Here is a 20,921-nt window from a genome sequence, read left to right on the forward strand (position 1 = left end):
GCAGAAGCGATGGGAAAGGTGCCCTCCTCCTTCGCACCACATGTGGCTTCCTCAGCGGAGGAGGGAGCCGCCACCGTGGGGACAAACCTTGCCGCTGTGGGGACAAACCCACAGGACAGGCAGCGGCAGATAAGTGGTTTCGGGGGGCTGCATATGGCCCGCAGGCCGTAGTTTGGGGACCCCTGATCGATAGTATCCAAAATCTGCACTTAGCAGTAAATTGTTTTTCTTATTTCTGGAAATTTCCTTTCTATTATATCATACAAAACGTCTGCATAGCCCAATGAGCTAAATATTAGTATTATATACACAAAAAGAATGACACCATTCTATCACGTGTCTATAAAATCTTAAATCCAATTGCTTCATGTCTAATAGTATTATCTTGTAGGAAGGTGGCAAAATAATGCGTGCTAATTTATCTAGAAAGGTTGGCTTTAGCTTGAGTCTGTGAGTTTTAAAATTCAAGCTAAACAATACTCGGCTTCCAAAATAAGGGAGATATTCCACCATTACATGCAACAAATACTGAGAACATGTGGGCCTTCAGAAGGCTGCAGCATAAGAAATAGCCTAATAGGCCATCAGATCAGCCTAGAACTGTGGACACTAATTAACAGTCACTTTCTAGGGATACAGGCAGGAATGTTTCCAGTTCTGTCTGGCAATTTGTGATTTTCTACAAACAAAGTATTTGCTCTACCATTGAAACATGTCCTACTTTAGATACAACTGCCATCTCCCTTGAAAATTTGTCACACTGTTGAAGGCTGGAGCTGATGGACTTTCATAATATGTGGAGGATCATGGGATTTCCACTCTTGCTACATCCTACCAGTCACTGTAACATAGTGATTAGGGAGATACAAGGTTCAAGTGCTCAATGAACCATGAAATTCTTCCTTGTTGTGAGAGAGTGGAGAGAGAAAGCCATGTGCACTACCTTGAGTTCACAGGAGGGGAGGCAGAATAAAAATATAAATAACAAAGCAAACAAATAGTGCTGGGAAGATTCAAATTAGGCCTGAGGCCTAAAAGCACCAGATCATATCTGAGCTTGGAAACCAAACAGGTCCAGTCCTGGTTAGTACTTGGATGGCAAACTACCAATGAAACCAGACTTTATTTCACAGGAAGGAATTGACAAAACCTTGCCTAAGAAAATATATGAAGTTGCCATAAGTCAACAGATGACTTGAAGGCACATATGAACACACACTTGTGGACAAACATACCTGAAAAATGGGCTTAAACACTGTATCTAATCCCTGTTTAAAGGAATGTAGCTCTTCGAAAATGGCATTTCAGTTCCATGATCAGTAAGATCCCAAAACAATTATCTGCAAATTAAAGGGAAACTGAAAGAATATTCTAATATTTGACAAAACGCAGCATTATCTGCAATGAACATTTATTTCTGCCTCTTGTCAAATAGCAGAAAGTAGCCAACAACAGGACCTGTTATACAGATAGTTATTTAGTAGAATCATAATGCCATAAAGGGACTGCAATAATCCATGTCCTAAGTAAAACCCTGACATCTGACCATCATGAGGTGCTGGTTCAGCTGCTTTAATACTATTCAACTTAAGACACACTGCTGCTTTATTGTGCATTTATCAGTTACATCTGACGTCAGGCAGACACACAATGCAGCATTTTCTACAACAAAGATTGCTTTCCACTTCTATCAGAGTAGAAGGAAACATCTGATAATACTTTTGCTTCAAGATCTAGGGTGATTTGAAAAAGAAATAAGACTGGAGATCATTTAAAGGAAAAAGAATCAGATACGGTAAGGAGAGCTCTCTTATTCTTTAGTAATTCTGGAAAAAAATAGATTAAGACAAAAAAAAATTCCAAAAATTTACATGGATGATTGCCAACACAAAGGAGCCTTGCAATTTTTTTATGGTTTGTTCATTTCTTTACTAGTATCTAGTTCTCTCTTCTATATTTCTTCTCACCTGGACTATGGGGACGCCACCTCTCACCATCTCTTCGTGAACCAGCAAGTCGCCATCCTCCATCCTCCTCCTCACCATTTTGCTCTTCTCTGAAGATGCGCCAGTTCTCGCTCTCAGAGCGTATAAATTCGTGCTTCCTTCCTGCTGTTACAGTTCCAGAATCTTCAAAGTTTGGCCTTACTGCAAACAAAATTAAGAATTCAAGTGATGAGTATGCTCATCGTGAATGGCATCTATAATATAATTTAGAAATGTGCAATTTGAATTACACAATGTTAAGATGAAACAACAGTAGACCAAATATAGTGTTTATTTGCTTCTCTCTTAATAATGATAGGTTTATTTTCTTGAAGCGATTGTCATGATTTTTGTGCAGTAAAAAACAAATTTAGCATTTTAATCTTCAACAAGAAGATTTAGTAAAATAGCTAAGCACAGCTGTAACCATTTAAGAATGTCAAAAGTTCACTCTGCAACAAGTGATGGAAAAGCATCTGCAAAGTTTGTTTGCATAAACAAATGCCACCTGATGTTCAATGAGATTGCTTTACCATACTTCAGAGGTATCAAGACACTATTCCTGGTCACTGCAAAGTTTATAATGGCACAAGGATCCTGTTGTTCTTTGTATGGGAGGTGTTTTAAGCACTGCATAGTCTGAATCAAAAGAAAAGTTCTATTTTCTGTTCAAAAACATCCTATGAAGTGTAAATCAACATAATTTTCTACTTATTCTAAAATATGTAAAGCCTGCAAACAATATCTTTAAAAGAAGCATTTGTTCCACCAGTAATTGTTTAGTAAAATTTGGCTCTATACTTCAGGTAATATATTTTTATTATTTGCAGAATACTTCAACTTATATTGTACATTGTATGTACAGTAGAGTCTCACTTATCCAACATAAACGGGCCAGCAGAATGTTGGATAAGCGAATATGTTGGATAATAAGGAGAGATTAAGGAAAAGCCTCTTAAACATCAAATTAGGTTATGATTTTACAAATGAAGCACCAAAACATCATGTTAGACAACAAATTTGGCAGAAAAAGTAGTTCAATACGCAGTAATGCTATGTAGTAATTACTGTATTTATGAATTTAGCATCAAAATATCACGATATATTGAAAACATTGACTACAAAAATGCGTTGGATAATCCAGAACGTTGGATAAGCGAGTGTTGGATAAGTGAGACTCTACTGTACTTTGTATACTTGTGTATACATCTAGAAATTTTAGTTTAAAAATAACTCATAAAACCTGGATTGACTTGTTCATGGAGCAATATAAGTAGTGTATCTTAACTCTTATTTATAAAGGAACTATCCCCTTCTCTTAAGTAGAGTGGTGAAAGTTGAGAATGTAGTCAATTCCAGGAAAAACTAAAAGAAGAACTAACACCCTCTACTCTCTGTGTAGTGGCACCACATCTTATTTTTTGAAGGTCCAGACCAGAAAATAATGATGGCAGCCTCAGTCTTCTCACAAAAAGAAAGCCATCTTCAACCTCAGCAACATGGAATGGACGAAGCATTAGGGGAAATCCAACCCCAAATAGGGAAACAAGTTGTCCAGGAACACCTGGCCTCTCTAAACAAATTCAAGTCCCCAGGGCCAGATCAGCTACATCCAAGAGTATTGAAGGAACTAGCTGAGGTTATTTCAGAACCACTGGCATTATCTTCGAGAGTTCTTGGAGAATGGGAGAAGTCCCAGCAGATTGGAGGAGGGCGAATGTGGTCCCTATCTTCAAGAAGGGAAAAAAAAACGACCCAAACAATTACCGTCCGGTCAGCCTCACGTCGATACCAGGCAAGATACTGGAAAAGATCATTAAGGAAGTGGTCTGCGAACATCTAGAAACAAATGCAGTCATTGCTAATAGCCAACACGGATTTACAAAAAACAAGTCATGCCAGACTAATCTGATCTCTTTTTTCGATAGAGTTACGAGTTGGGTTGATACAGGGAACGCAATGGATGTAGCCTACCTGGATTTCAGTAAGGCCTTCGACAAAGTCCCCCACGACCTTCTGGCAAACAAACTAGTAAAATGTGGGCTAGACAAAACTATGGGTAGGTGGATCTGTAATTGGCTAAGCCAACGAACCCAAAGGGTGCTCACCAATGTGTCTTCTTCATCTTGGAAAGAAGTCACGAGTAGAGTGCCGCAGAGTTCTGTCCTGGGCCCGGTTCTGTTCAACATCTTTATTAATGACTTAGACGAAGGGTTAGAAGGCACGGTCATCAAGTTTGCAGATGACTCCAAACTGGGAGGGATAGCTAACACTCCAGAAGACAGGAGTAGAATTCAAAACGATCTTAACAGACCAGAGAGATGGACCGAAACTAACCAAATGAAGTTCAAGAGGGACAAATGCAAGATACTTCACTTCAGCAGAAAAAATGAACTGCAAAGATACAGAATGGGGGACGCCTGGCTCAACAGCAGTCCATGTGAAAAAGATCTTGGAGTCCTCGTGGACAACAAGCTAAACAGGAGCCAACAATGTGATGCGGCTGCTAAAAATGCCAATGGGATTCTGGCCTGCATAAATAGGGGTATAGCATCTAGATTCACGGAAGTCATGCTACCCCTCTATTCTGCCTTGGTCAGACCACATCTGGAATACCGTGTCCAATTCTGGGCACTGCAATTGAAGGGAGATGTTGACAGGCTGGAAAGCGTCCAGAGGAGGGCAACTAAAATGATCAAGGGTCTGGAGAACAAGCCCTATGAGGAGCGGCTTAAAGAACTAGGCATGTTTAGCCTGCAGAAGAGAAGGCTGAGAGGAGACATGATAGCCATGTACAAATACGTGAAGGGAAGTCATAGGGAGGAGGAAGCAAGCTTGTTTTCTTGCAGCCCTGGAGATTAGGACGCAGAACAATGGCTTCAAACTACAGGAAAGGAGATTCCAGCTGAACATCGGGAAGAATTTCCTCACTGTGAGGGCTGTTCGGCAGTGGAACTCTCTCCCCTGGACTGTGGCGGAGGCTCCTTCTTTGGAGGTTTTTAAGCAGAAGCTGGATGGCCATCTGTCGGGGGTGCTTTGAATGCGATTTCCTGCTTCTTGGCGGGGCTTGGACTGGATGGCCCATGAGGTCTCTTCCAACTCTACTATTCTATGATTCTATGATTCTATGATTCTATGGCAGCAGTTTAGCATGTCCTCACAAAGGAATGCTGACAGAATAGAGGGACTTGGCACTGCTTTTAGATTCTCCCAGGACCGGGTAAGCTCTTGCCTTTCGTCACTCTACTCGGAGAAGGGGATGATTTATTTTCTGACAAGAGTTAATACTGCACCTTAACTTTTATCAAGCAAAAGACATTAATAAATTCCTGGCTGTGCAAATGGTGGCAGCCTGGAGGTAACTAGTCCTCTGAGGTGATGCTGGTGCTTTCCTCTGCAGAATGACTCCCAACTTATTCACAGGACATCTCGAATTCCAACATTTTGCCCCCAAAACTTGCCCTGGAATTATGTATGAGGTCATCTTATGCACAAGTATATAAGGTAAATAGTAATATATAGCCAGTGCTTATATTACAGCATCCATACATTGTCTAAGCTCTAGTGTATTTTATGGACTAAGGGTTAAATATTAGACAGTGGGAAATGGCTATCTTGCTGTCTATAAAGGAGCATTAGGGAAAGTGCCATTCTACTGAATTAGATTTTCATAAAACTTAAAAAAATGTGGGTTGGGTTGGTGAGCACCATGCTCATTTTAGGCTTGCAATCCCTAAGCACACTTATTAGGGAGAAAGTCACAAGAATTCAGTGGGACTTGCTTCTGAATAAATGTGCAAACAAACAAGACTGTATGGACCTTGTGAAGCAACTAAAACTTGTTTAATAAGCAGCAGCAATACATTTCAAATCTGGAGCACAGTCAGATCAGAATATAACTGCATGATTTTTTTTATAAACCAAACAAAGAATAGTTTCACATAATTACATTCTGAAGTTCCTGAAAAGAACCAGCTAGCAGGGCTCTGTTTCCTAGTTCACATTTAAAGTATGCACGGACAAATGCTTGTGTACTGTTTAAAATGCTATATGTACACATGTCGTTTATACCCCTAGCACGTTCACCGTATTGGTTTTAAATTACTTGGCAGAGCAGTCCGTGTTTGGCTATGATTTCCCAGGATGAAAAGAAAAAGAAAAAGATCTGTGGCTTTGCCTCAAACTAATTGACTGGACTTCCTGAGGAGCAGGAGCAGTGAAAGGGCACCTGCATTCCATGTCTGACCCAAAGCCAGCAATGGTGTTTATGGAAAAGTTCAGATACAACAAAGACATCCAGCCAACAAACTACAGCTACGCAATTTGAAGTTTTAAAAGAGGCTAACTTCAAAGTACTGAAGTGGTTTTTGGGAATACAATCTTTTGAGAACTTGTTTTTTGAGGATTTAAGAAGAACTAGAATAGCAACTAACAATGTCAACCAACTTTGTATAAGATACTACAAATAATCATTCTGTTCTGTACTATGGATATATTTTATTTCGAATTGTCTCTCTCATGCTGTAATAATACACAGAACTAACACTGTTTTCAAATCACTTCAAGTATATGAGCAAATTTCCCATAGAAAATGCAGAGTGAGGTGTTGTGATATTGAGACTTTTTTCAAGAGGAGGAAAAGAGAGTCAGATACACCCAATCCACACCAAGGGGGATATAAGGAGAGACTCGGGTCAAATGTGCTCATCTGAATTTCAGATGTGTCCATGATTTTATCACAGCTTTCCTATAGATACAAGCTTCTGCCAAGAACTGAGGGGGGATAGCTGGGGGCATTCTTATCAAAAGCAGACTTTATACAACTGCATTCATATATTTCAATATCACATGTCTACTCTTTCAGATAAAGAAGTGCAACATTCCATAGCGATTATTTCCCAAATGTCTTAAAGTTAGTCTATAGTCTTGAACATATTACTGAACTTAACAGATAAATTAAGAAAGCTTCCCATTTACATAGTGGCATTTCTGCTCTTTCCCCTAGCCTACAGTACATTTGTGTGCTACATTTGTGGTAACTGTAAAAGATGCACCAGGAAAATGCCAGAAATATATAAAAGGATAAAGCCAATTTTTATTCTACAAAATAGATATTGAAGTATGAAATGAAAAGCTGCCTGTAATAAAAGAAACAACATATACCATGCTATACTGAAAGGTTCAACCAAATGAAAATATATATTGCAGTTTCTTCAATACGACGTGTCCCTACAGCCATGAAGGTCACAGTCATGTCTCAGTTCAACGGTGCTGTGTCTCAACATGTATTAAAATGTTCTTTACTAATGAAATTAAGGTTTTGCATTTTGTGGGAGGTTTTAAAAGGAAAAAAACATGAGAGAGATTTCAGTTTCTAAGTAGCATTATATTGGTCTACATTAATAATTTTCACAGCAGGTCTTCAGAAGTTTTACTGCAAACAATCACAGTCTTTGTTTCACAGATCCTCTTAGGTCTGACGTTCGATCAAAGTCCTCACATCAGCAGCTAACTTAGGAAAAATGTGAAATGCTGGTCTGCATTACAAAGCTGCCCTCACAAATCATGCAAGTGGTTCTGGAAGCTGGACATTGTGGGCCTAATTTTAGCCACTGTCTTTACATTTAAAAATCAAATCCACACAGGATTTCTTCTGAGCAGCATAGACTTACTCACTGCAAATTTGTGGTGTACTTTTTCCATCTTCACTCCAATATTAATTACACATAACATGCTAATTTGTCCCAAATTTAAAGACAATTATGTGAATAAATAATGAATGAGCAGATTTCTTAATAAAAACAAAGAGCCATTAGAGAGAAATATGTCCTGCATCTAAATGTAGGTGTAAATAATTTAAGACTGATTTTTACATCTGATATATAGTGCACTGATAATTCCCATTGCATTTATATCATATTAATATATATCACACTGATGACACATATGTTATTAAGACATGGGTATAAAAATCTTAAAAGGAGGAAAGAGAAATGGAAGCATTATCTTACTATAAGCTGCCTGACTTAGAAGGAAATATATCTGATAGTAGGAACTTTAAACAACTATCACAAGAAAAGCTGAATGGAAAACAGATCTGAGGAATTTCGTTCCTTTGAACCTCCAAGTAAAACCCTAAGTAAGATTATGCAAACCTAAAAACCCTATCCTGATTAAGAGGGAAAAAATGCACCCCTTTCTCCAAGTTCTTGTAGATTTCTCCACAGCTGCTAGGGGATGTGTTGGGTAAAGAAAGCTCTAACAAATCAGCATTCTTTTCCACATGACCACAGCTAATTGGCCCCCCTGCAGACCAAATGACCAATCACATCAGCATCATAAGAAAACCAACCCCCCCACATTATAAACTGTGGAATGAGACATGTAAGCCCATTTTGAACAAACATCCTTCAAAACTGGTTGTCAAAGGGGGGCTTTCTTCCTTGCATTGGAATAACTGTACAGAGAAACGCCTGGTGTACTTATATCCAAGACATCTACCTTGCTCCCTTTCCCCGCCGGGCAGATAAGCGCTACAAAGATACTGGTAAGTACATGAGACTAACACAACACTGTTATAACATTAAGATACCCTGCTGTGTGCTTTAGTTTTTCTTAAAAAAATATGTTAAAGGATTGAGAAAGGCATGTTAAAAAATACAAGTAATCCAAAAACACAAACTTTAGTGTGGGATTTTCCCAAAGTAGATTTTTTTCAATGTATTGTTGAAGACAACTTTGAGGGCAAAATCTCATGAGAAAGCACATCTGCTGTGCAGGAAAGTACTGAAAATAACATCAGCTTGTTATATATTTTCATGGTTTAAATAACATGTGAAGTACAAACTACATTTAGAGGGCCTTTTCTTTAAAAAAATAAACACACTTTTTCTCTGGTTAAGATTCGGATTTTAATTTCTACTGAAGTTAACTTGAGTACCTATGACCAAATTATCGTAAAGAGTCTTAAAAGAGTTATGTCAATTTTACCTGAGTAGCAGATGTAAAAACATACACAATTCTTAAAGAATCCTGATTTTGACTTAGTACTTGACATGTGATTTTGAAGGGAAAAAAAACCCAGTCTCCACAGCAGTTAAAAATACCAGATTTGTAAATACTTAAATTCCAAGCACCCTTTATTCTCCCCTCTTTAAAGGCTGTAAAAAATTTACAATGATGACATTTGTACTGAATCTCAAATTCATTATTTCGTGACTCGCAAGTACTATGAAATGAATGAACATTTGTGTAGCAGTGTATATTATTGTAAATGGACATTTTTGCAGCTGTGTATATTACTGAAAATAAATACTCATTTATTCTTAACCATCAAGTTAATCATTTAAGCGATTCTGTTTTGTGAACCTGGGAGTATTTTTGCTCAGCAAATGGGAAAACCTTTTGCTGTGTTGGATAAAAATAAAATTCTGAAAACATCATTTAACACTTCCTTATTGAGATTCTTTGAACGTTGTGTACCCTACAGATAGTCTATAAGTTCTAAACAGTGTTAACATTGAAATGGCACATGATTATTGACTACAACTTCCTGTTCACATACATCATTTTCACTTCCATTCACTGGAGAACCATGAAAATCAAGGGCGATAAATGCATGTAATGCATAGGTATTTCATGAGCAGCACCTTATTATGCGTAATGTTTTAAGACTTCAAAAAAAAATGTAAAATTACTCTTACATCTGTGATGCTGACAAAAGATTAGCACAATTTTGATTATATTCAATGATATAGTCAAGTTAATCTGGTCCAGTGTGCAAAGGGATCTATCTTGTAGCACCTTTGCTATTCACACATACACTTCCGCTCATATATTTAAAGGTTTATTTTTAGATACTTCATCCATCTGATGAAGTAGACTTAAATCAATGAAAAAAACCAACTTCTTTTTCTCATTCCCAAAAGTACTGCAAGATTCTTTTACATGTTGATTGTATGTTATATTGTGCAATGCTGTATCTGTGCAGCTATTTGTAAGACCTGTCCTAAGGAAATGTACCTTGGTAACATAAAAGTTTAAGACTAGATTAGTGTGTCAGGATTCAACTACGTCCCTAAAGTGCAGACTTAATTTTAAGCAATCTTACCTTTTATAAATTATTCAAAGTATGTTATTCCGTTCTATCAATTCTCATTATGTCTATTCAATGCAAAATGTCATTAAATGTAAAAGGATGAAGGTAACTGAGGTAACAGTCATTTGAGGTACCTCTCCTTTTTTTTTCCTGATGCTGGTTTCTTCCACTTCGCCACGCTGACCTCAGCCCTGGCAGTTGAGATAGGTCAAAATATGGCAATAAACTATGTTTGCTGCACATAGGTGCATGTGTGTAAGAAATACATATCTGGATTTAAAGAACAGAAATCATCATTTGAATTGTGACAGGTATTACTACAACAATTAGTTCATACCTCAAGGGGAGAATGGAAGGCCTCGCTCCTTGGCTACATACTTGGGACAGTTTACTTGCTCTATTCAAATAGTGAATTCCTAACAGAGAACAGCATTTCAAGTACTGTATGTTACAGGTGATCATATCAGTGCACCAGGCCATTAAAAAAACCTCTATGAATGGCAATGATGTACACCCTCAAACTTCTACAAGAGCATTCAGTTCCAAGGCCTTTACATTACCTACTCTGCATGTGAACCTTTACACTCACTACTTTGTAACAACAGCTACAGGAAGAGTTATCATGAGGCTTATCAGCAGTTGAAAAACAATTTATTCCATCTCAGCTGACATGTTTTCTGGAAACCTGAACACATTTATTACTTTAAAGTAGATACTGTACTAATGAAAGATTTTCAATTTGAATTCAAGATAAAATCACTATAGTTTTGATAAATGTTATTGAGGAACAAATTGATGAAGCCATTTTTACAGTTATTATCAACTTGGAGAATGCATATAACAACATTCTTAAGAGAAAAAAAATATCCTTCACAAAACCCTATTCCTCCCAAAAATCTAAACAAATGTCTTGAATTATTTAACTTGAAAATATAATTTTCACCTTAATAAGAAAAAACTTTGCATATTTAGAGTGTTATATCTTGCCCTGTAATACTGTACAGAAAGTTGATGAAATTTTTAGTAACTGAAGTTGGGGTTCTGAATTACCTAAAAGTGTATACAGTGGCAATTTGCAGGTTTTTTGCTTTTAATTTACTATACTTTGTTCAGACTGAAGGGTGTAACCAGTGTGTTGACATTTAATTTAAAAAGAAAAACAAATTACAAGTTACCAATCTTTATGTAACCAAACACCAATTAACAAGATAATTTTAAAAAATCACGAAGCTAAACTAGAAAACAGAAAACGTGGGCCAAGGGCTAGAGTCAGCTTATCAACCATAACGTAAGAAAAAGGGAACCATCAATTATTCCTAGTTATAATTTCTTTTGTTAGCAGTTATATACTTTGAATACTATAGTCATTTTCACAATTCACAATTACACATTTTCTGAACACAAAGTGGTTGAAATACAGATTAGCTAGAATTTCACCATTTGTCTTTTGAAAGTGTTCAGTAGACATGTCATAATTACTTTCCAAAAGCTTCTGACAAATATCTCACCAAAGACTCCTGGATATCTTTACAACAGTCTAAAAATATAGCTAAAATTAAGGAACGAATTGATAGCTTTCAGAATGAGCGTCGTAATCAGTAGTGTATCCTAAAATACGTACTGAAGTGTGATTTGATTTACTCATAAATTACTTTGAGTCTGGTGTTCAAGATTTGTGGATGAATTACTCTGGTTTTAAAAAATCCACATTAAATACAAAGTCTTTTCAAACTTAAAAGGTAACAACATTCAATGTAAGAAAGTGTTAACAAAGACTAAGCCAAACAATCCCGATCAATATGTGCCGATAGAATCCAAGCTAGCAATGACATTAAGGGAAAACTATCTTGAGGATATAAATATCTCAATGAAAATCTACAGCAATAAAAAAATGAGAAAATCCATTATAGGGGTTATTAGCAAATATATGCATTAAATAAAATGAAAGCACTGTAAGGTTTGTACAGAAATCTACACTACAGAAGGATTTGAAATGTTTAAAATTCTGGTCATTCCCCCACCTCCCAAAACCCCCCAGTAGCATTTGAAAAGGTACAGAAAAAGGCAGCCAGAATATCCTAAAGTTAGGCACTTTTCTTGGGGAGACAGGTTCTTTATTTTCAAACTCCGTATTTCATAAATTAGAAAGGCAGACTGCTAGGAACAAGCCAAAGGAAAATATTGGCTGAGTTGCAAGTGAATTCTTTTGCTCCAATGTTCATGTAAGTGTACTTGTAGTACACATATAATCATTGCTGCAATTCTCTCAGGAACTTTATTGCACTGGAGAGGTTTCTTGTCCCCGATCACCTTTTTCGCACTTACAAAGTGGAAATACAAGCACATAAAGGAAAATATACTTTTGTTATGTGTCACATTTACTTGATCTCAAGTAGCTGCTAGAGATCATAGCTCATCACAATATTCATCATATAAGTAAATGAATATTCACGAACATGACATACTATCAGCATTTTAATCAACATTTTGCTCTTCAACGGTTATTTAAAATTTACTTTTACAAATTTTAATACAAACACTGAAAATTCCATATGGAGAGAAAAAGCAGGATATAAATAATAACTGATCTTTTTTTAAAAAGAGAAGAACCCTACTCTATTCTACATGGCCTCCCTGTATGTCAATTGGAGCCTGCAGATTCCTTTATGTTCAAATTGCTCACCATATTGGTGTAAGAAATGGTGTGTGCATGCCTATCCAGACCACTCCCTCCCATTAGATCAAATAGCATGAGTTTCAAACCTGTCATCTGGACACTGATGATTTCTCTAAAATGGCATTAAAAGGATACTTTTTGAAATTATTAAGAAATATTATGTTGCATTAAACTTTATACAGACAATGTTAATTTACATATTACCATTTTGTTCAATAGTTGAGTAATTTCATTCTTTTTTTGAAACTAAAGTGAATGTTCGTGTAAATTGGGGAGCTCATGTCAAGTTGGAATAAAACTTTGTCCTCTCTGCTGAGGCAAAAGCTGAACTGTGAATTGGGGAGCCAAAAGCCTTTCCTTCTGCTATAAACTCAGCTTCCTTGTATTACTAATAATATGGGAATAATAATACTGACCTATTTTATAGGGCTATTGCAAAGATGACTGAGATAATGTATAAGAAGCACTTTGAACACTCTAAGGCACTTCAAAAGGCTAAGTATTACTATTATTCTTCAATGCCCCATCAGATTATTCAGTTGCTTCTGCTTCTGCACCTCAGTACTACTAACTAGAGATCTTTATCAACACTTGCCTTCCAATCTATAGCAATTTAGCAAGATTATACCATTCTTTCCCAGCCTTTTAATAAACACAGCAGAGGTGGGCAAAGTGGAGAGTTGTGTAGGCTGCATGCAAGTTCATAGAGCCTGTGTTGAGAGCCTTAATAGCTGCTAAAAAATTCAGAGTGGAAGCGGCTAGCCCTCGATGCTTCTCATGGACATGATTAACCATTTCTAACTGCTGTTTGGGGGAGGATTCAGTCTATTAAAAAGTCAAAATAGGCTTATAAAGAAACTGGATATTTCAGAATGGTCATTTCCTAAAATGATCTTGACACATTTAAAGGGAAGGCTGACTCTGTATACCTGAAAAGCCCCAGGGGGCAAAATAGCCTGTAAGTGTTCAAGTCTGGCCCCCAGACTCCTGGCACCATGATTTCTCATCACCATGGCCTGGATTTTTTAATGATATTTAAAATTGTTTTGGAAGCTGCCTGGGAGAAAGGCAGAACAGAATTGCAATAAACACATAAATGGATGCAGCTTGCCAAAGTTCAAAGACAATGGCCCCTGAACCCAGCAATCCCATTCCTGGAACACAGAGTAGAATATTTTGGTTGAGAGAATGGTGTTCTATGAATACAAATTTGTGATCAGCTCACTGTCGAATAGTCTCCCCAATTAGTGATTCCCAACCTTTGGTCCTCCAGTTGTTTGGGACTTTAGCTCCCACAATTCCTAGCAGCTGGTAAAATGGATGGCATTTCTGGGAGTTGAAGTCCAAGACACCTGGAGGACCAAAGTTTGGGAACACTGTCCTAGGTAATCAACACCAGAGGAGTTCTGGACAGCCACTCACTTAACTCTCCTCTACACTTTAAAGACATTCATTCTAGATAAATTAATTACTTTTGCTAAATGACCCGGAAATTGTATATACTTGAGATAACCAGCCTACAGTTTTGTTAAAACTTTAATTTCTTAAAAGTTAGTTTTTTACAATTTTTCTTATATCTGCAAAAAGCATATACCATACACTACATTTAGAAAGCATGCAAATATAATAAACAAATAAACAATGCGATTTCTATAGTTTCCACACACAAGAGAGCACGTTATTCACACGTTTATGATGGCATCAAGCTTAAAAACAAAAATGTAAAATGAGTGAATTGGAGCACTACAGACAATATAGTAAAAGGGAAAGCAAACAAGTAAGAAATCACTAGATATTGGTTTTGCCTTTTATTATGCTGCTACATTTAAAATTCTGAATTTTCTTACATCGAAAGAAAACAACGAATATAAAAAATAGGTTTGGTAGGGAGGGGGTTTAGATCTGCAACTTCCTTACGAACAAAATCTGCGAAAGGCATAATTAAGAACTTAAAATTAAAAACAGAATACAATTGTACTCTGGCAAATTTAGTTTAGAGTTGGACTTTTTTCCTCAGGACTTCCTTGCAGTTTATATAATATTTTACGTATTATTCTCTATCCCCTTTTTTAATGCAGCTTTACATCATCAGTGGCCTGAGTATGTTCAGCAGAAGAGGCTATATCCCAGGTACCACAATTCTAGACAATAAAAATATCATGGTTGGTAGCAGTAAAATTGAGGTTGAAATCTCACAAAAAGTTAATCATGAGGAAAATTTCCATGGAATAAATATGACATGAAAACTTGGAGATTGCCACCAAAAGAAATGTGTATCTGTAACAGTAAAAATTAACTTTGATAGAGTATTTATACAAATTTATTTCTATAACAACAGAAATAGCTTTGATAAAAGTACTTTGTTTAAACATTAAAACACCTATCCATTTTTTTAAAGGCAAAAAATACACGATTTTCTGAAGTCTAGAAGATTCAGACTTGCAATGCTACTTTCACTACCTTGGAATGAAAACCATTAGGACTACAATTAAAGCTAAGAAGTCAAAATATCAAAATTGTCTCATGCTATAAACTATACAGAAGTATGAAGAAGTCAACTGACATTGAAGGTTCTATGTGTTGTCGAAGGCTTTCATGGCCAAGATCATAGGGTTGTTGTATGTTTTCTGGGCTGTATGGCCATGTTCCAGAAGTATTCTTTCCTAACGTTTCATCCACATCTATGGCAGGCATCCTCAGAGGTTGTGATGTATATCATACCTCACAACCTCTGAGGATGCCTGCCATAGATGTGGGCGAAACGTTAGGAGAGAATCCTTCTGGAACATGGCCATACAGCCCAGAAAACATACAAAAACCCACTGAAGGTTCTTCTAGGTAATCATTATTGTACCATGAAAACAGTGGCAAAACCTGGTTCTCCAAAATTAATTTTCTCAGAACTGCATGTTTTAAGACTCCCTTGGTTAGCCATAGGTGGTATCTGGTCCACTGCCAATGCGACAGAATCTTTAATCATCATCTGAACTACAGATAAACAACCATCCAACAGTTATTCGCTTTTTATTTTCAGAAGATGAGGACAGAAGTGATAGAAGGCAACAACACCAAACCTACTGCTCCTCTCCTGACCCAACGGTATCCAAGAATGGTCACTAAAGATGGACATAGCACACTTCAGATTGATGGCGCCCAAGGGAAAGGTCTTGCATACCTGAAAGATGCCTGGGGAATACTAATGGATATGCGATGGAGATGGATGATGCTGGTGTTTTCTGCATCTTTTGTCCTTCACTGGCTTGTTTTTGCGGTTCTATGGTACCTGCTGGCTGAAATGAATGGGGATCTAGAGATTGATCATGATTCCCCACCTGAAAACCACACCATATGTGTAAAGTACATCACTAGCTTTACAGCTGCTTTTTCCTTTTCACTGGAGACACAGCTTACTATTGGTTATGGCACAATGTTCCCAAGTGGAGACTGTCCAAGCGCAATTGCTCTACTTGCTATACAAATGGTACTGGGTCTGATGCTGGAGGCATTCATCACAGGTAATTATATATTATTTCATAATTGAGTACTTTATGTAAGATGCTTTGAATAAAATGCTTAAAAACTGGAGGAGAGGATAAATAATGGGGCCACACATGCAATATTATTCCAGAGGGTGTGAATAGTTAGCAGTACTAACTTTTGTGCAGATTCCTGTAAGTCTGCCTAGATTTATCTGAACGGCTTAAAACTAACAGTATAATTCTAACTAGAAGAATAAATTTTATTTTATCCAACTGGATATTTCCCTCCAAAGAACCAATCAATAAATACTGGAGAGCTTTCAAAGATTATTCTTGTTCTCCCAGCACCCTATAAAATGTCTATTACAATTGATTTAAGCAGGGACAATTTTGTTTTTAAAATTACTGACCATAAACATGTTAACATGATTATCTGAACATGTATACCAGCACAGAATGCATAACAGCACTTTGATCATAATATGAAACCAAAACCTAAATTGTTCTTGGTTTCTATGTAAATGTGTAAGGGCAGCAGGAAACTACATACATATATATATATATATATATACACACACACACACACACACACACACACACACAAACACACACGCACACATACACATACATACATATATATATATTGTATATGATCTATATGTAAATTCTCCTTTTATTTAGGTGCATTTGTAGCAAAAATTGCTCGTCCAAAGAACCGAGCTCTCTCCATCCGGTTCACCTATTCCGCAGTAGTGACACACAGAGAAGGAAAGCCATACCTAATGTTTCAAGTGGCTAATACCCGCCCAAGCCCACTCACCAGTGTTCGGATTTCTGCAGTTCTTTATGAAGAGCAAGAAAATGGTCAGCTTCATCAAACTAGTGTAGATTTCCATCTAGACAGCATCACTTCTGAAGAGTGCCCATTCTTTATTTTCCCTCTGACCTATTACCATTCTATAAGTCCATCGAGCCCCCTAGCCATTCTCTTACAGAGAGAGGCTCATCGTCATTTTGAGCTAGTAGTCTTCCTTTCAGCCACACAAGAAGGCACGGGAGAAACATGCCAGAGGAGGACATCCTATCTTCCATCCGAGATCATATTACACCACCATTTTGCTTCCATGTTGGTCCGAGGAGCCAAAGGGGAATATCAGATCAAGATGGAGAATTTTGACAAGACAATCCCAGAACTTCCAGGAGCAGATCCCAAAAGCTCAAAGAGGACTGACATGGAGATCCGCATCAATGGACAGCACATGGACAGCTCCCAGATTTGTGAGACTCGTCTGACAGAATAGACTTTGAAAGTGGCAACTGTTTTTTTTTATTTTTTTAAAGAAAAGAACTGGATTAGACTTTTGTGTCTTCATTTTATCCCTGTTTTCTTGTGCTCTTTTTGTTCTCTATCGTTGACTTCAGAACAATGTGCAGAATAAAGAGCATAATATGCATGCAACTGGATGAGCCGCTGGATTAACGGCACAAAAACCGAGTCAGGGACAAGTAATACTGCACAAATTCTGGAAAACAGAAGTGCTACCTGCTGAATTCACTAGACTATGATTAAAGCTGCACTGACCCTGAAAAAAGAGACTTTCGGAACCAGACAGCTCATCAAAAATCTAATTAAATGACATGAGGGTAAATACTGTAGCAAAATGGACAAAACTATAGTAAATTATATCGACTTAAAAAGAAACTTCTCTTGAAAACTCTAAATTCTCTCAGATTCCTTGAATCAGTTCTCTCTTGCTATAAGGTTACAAGAGAATATGCTGATGTCTAAACATGCTATGAAGAATGTTGCTAGTATTTTCTGTGGCAATGAAATTGCAATCCTGCTGTGCTTGTTTATTAAGGAAAATCACAAGCATTTGCTGAAGCTCTTTGTTCCAGCAGTTTAGAACAAGTTCAACATCCTCCTTAGGCAGTTTTGCAAAAAAAAAAAAGTAAATGACAAGACACTTAACGTGTATTAGAATGTCACATTTTACTTTTGGACTATTTTCATATTTAAAATATGCATGAATCCAACAAGTTCTACTCTCCTATCAACAACTATCAACACCTCATGCTTCTGCCTTGTTGCAAGCCTGAGGTAGTCCTGTCATCAGAAAGATCCACTGCTTCATGCATTTATTGCAGTTTCTTCTCAATCCATACAATACAGAGATAAACTGACTTTACAGTCATTGTATAAACATGTAATTATGAGACTGAGCAAAAGGCTCTGTGGCACGAATGAATCATAATTATTATTAGAAATAACAATGTGGTTTATTTGTTTTCAATTAAAATGAACAGTTTGTAAATGGTCCAAGGGGCCACTTTTATGTTTTCTTAATGTTTTTTTTTCCAGCTAGAGACATTAGTAAGTATTCTGTACACAAAAATCAAGAAAGCTATAGTAAATTAAAGGATAATTAAACAGCTCTTCCTGAAACACATGGCATAAGGATCAATATTCTTACTTACAAATGACCATTTCTTTACTGATCTGTTGTAAGGAGCTTAACCTTTAACTCTTTGACCTTGATAAGCATATTTATATGTATATAGTACTGCTGATATTGATATTTGCTTTAAAAACATAGTATTTTCTAAGAAACCATTCCTCATTTACCCAAATATCTGGAATGGTTTTGTGCCTATCAGCAAAAATGTGGATAATGTGCTTAACTGAAAACATGGTAGGGTTTTGGACCATCAGCTGCCAAGTTACAGTGGTGCCACCTGCCAGCTGCTAAAAGTTTAAGACCACTAAAAGAACAAATATTATATTAAAGTTACGAATGTTGATGTTCTGTATAAGCAACTGATAGCATAGTTTGGCATTATGCTCAGATGGAAAAATGTCTTTGGAAACTGAATTATGAGAGAGCAGGGAGTCATAATTATGTATGTTAACAATAGTTTCCATCTGGGAAATATATTACACTATAGTAATGGACCCTTATGTTCCTTCACAGGGTTTTCAAAATATTTATTCCCATGTTTATGCTGAGGCTTTAATATTTTCATTCACAGTGTACTGTAATAATGGCTTAGCCCAATGCAGAGCCCAATTAAAAATAAAAATCACCAACTTGGATTAATATATATTAAATGGTATTTGGATTCACTTTCTTCTTTGTCCATTTTGGTCACTTCAAAGATTTTCTCCCCGTTCAACCATTCCTCTAAGCAATCAAAATGTTAACCTATTTGCCCTATTGTATCTCAATAAAATATCAACTTATCTATCCCAATTTTCTAACATTTCTTTCCATTTTATGAAAGTCCCCACTGCGTGACATATCCAATGCAATCAATAAAATTAATGCAAAAGTTCACTCACATAGTCACCCAGCCTGGGGATGATGTGCTTTCACATTCTTTTACATACAAATAAAATGTGCAGTGCCATTAAATTGATTTTACGGGTACATTTATTATTTAGACAACTTCCAGAGGGAAACTGTTTTTATAACCCAACAGTAGCTACCTGAGATATTATTAAGACAGATTTATACTAAAACTCTAATGCTCCAGAATCAGGTGGCTACGTATATTGAAAGTGTAACACATGACAAAGCAAACAGTCAGGTTAGACAACTTCAGTATTATGACAGCTACACTGGAAATATATGAATCTTGCACATAAAAAACAAATATAATCCTCTATCCCATCTTTGTTACACACATAGTAGAGGAATTCAAGCAGCAACATATGTTTATTTAATTCATTGCTACTGTTCAAGAATCAAAAGCTCAAAAATGTTATCTTATTAGTGTATAGATTATTTTGGCTAGACATGGAAAATGATTGTTCAAATCCCTGCTCAGCCATAGGCTTTCTTGAATAAAAAGAATGTTGTGAGAAAAAATGGCAAAAGAAATATTAAGTTATTTGATGTACTGAACTGTGTTAGAAACTAATAATAATAATAATAATAATAATAATAATAATTATTATTATTATACCCTGCCCCATCTTGGACTTGGGGCGGCTTACATGGGGCCAAGCCCAGGCTAAACAGGCAATGTAAAAACACAACAATAAAACAAATCAATCAACAATAATTGTAGTCTCTGAACTCAGAACTTGACAGTATTGATATTACTAAACTAAAATAATCTACAGAATACCAATGGCTTATGGAAGACTGAAAAAGTAGAATTTAGTTATATATTATTAAAATCATAAGAACTATAATAGAACAGCAAAACAAAATAATTTAGATGCTTTAAAGGGGATACAAGGAGAATTAAAGCAGATTATTCATACAATTTTCATGCACTAATCACCATAGAAATCTGGCATTGTTCAAAACACAGGGGTTATGTTTAGCAAAGAAATACCTCCTTATAGAGAAGGCTAAGCTGCAGTTATGTGCTCAAATCTTACTGACTTTCAGAATAAATGAGCCCTTCGTTTTTCCAAACTAAAGCCTAAGGTTTCACTCCTACCTACCCAAGAATTCACCAGAATCCTGAAAAAACTACTGAAAGACTAACACAAATAATCCTATGTAGGAAAACTGAGATAAAGATTGCTCAGATGATTTTAGCTGCTTTGAGTCTCATTTGTGGAGAGAAAAAGCAGAGTACTGTATAAATAAACATTATAATTTTCTTTTCATTTAGGGATTTTTTTAGACAGGGTTGAAAAATGTAATGTAAGAAATGACACTAGAAAG

The 20,921-nt window shown here is 36.5% G+C and overlaps 2 protein-coding genes across 10 annotated transcripts in view; one reads left to right on the top strand and one right to left on the bottom strand.

Annotated features, from left to right (window-relative positions):
* The window catches only part of gigyf2 (GRB10 interacting GYF protein 2), a 79,768-nt gene that overhangs the window by 26,656 nt on the left and 32,191 nt on the right, over positions 1-20,921 (bottom strand). For all 3 annotated transcript variants that reach the window (XM_062976418.1, XM_062976417.1, XM_062976416.1), the window contains exon 8: positions 1,968-2,147. In XM_062976418.1, the coding sequence (XP_062832488.1) occupies positions 1,968-2,147 (180 nt within the window). The remainder of the gene's footprint in view (positions 1-1,967; positions 2,148-20,921) is intronic.
* Positions 5,105-20,921, top strand: part of kcnj13 (potassium inwardly rectifying channel subfamily J member 13) — a 34,353-nt gene continuing 18,536 nt past the window's right edge. Inside the window, exons 1-4 of one of the 7 annotated variants that reach the window (XM_062976420.1) lie at positions 5,105-5,489; positions 14,839-14,890; positions 15,795-16,275; positions 16,921-19,490. In XM_062976420.1, coding sequence (XP_062832490.1) covers positions 15,798-16,275; positions 16,921-17,540 — 1,098 coding nt within the window. In that variant the 5' untranslated portion in view covers positions 5,105-5,489; positions 14,839-14,890; positions 15,795-15,797 and the 3' untranslated portion in view covers positions 17,541-19,490. Of the gene's footprint in view, positions 5,490-7,290; positions 8,533-11,375; positions 14,891-15,794; positions 16,276-16,920; positions 19,491-20,921 lie in introns of those variants that run through there. The other 6 variants (XM_062976422.1, XM_062976419.1, XM_062976421.1 and 3 more) reach the window with 6 other exon arrangements.

This window comes from Anolis carolinensis, chromosome 3 (assembly GCF_035594765.1).
Source record: "Anolis carolinensis isolate JA03-04 chromosome 3, rAnoCar3.1.pri, whole genome shotgun sequence".
NCBI lineage: Eukaryota > Metazoa > Chordata > Lepidosauria > Squamata > Dactyloidae > Anolis > Anolis carolinensis.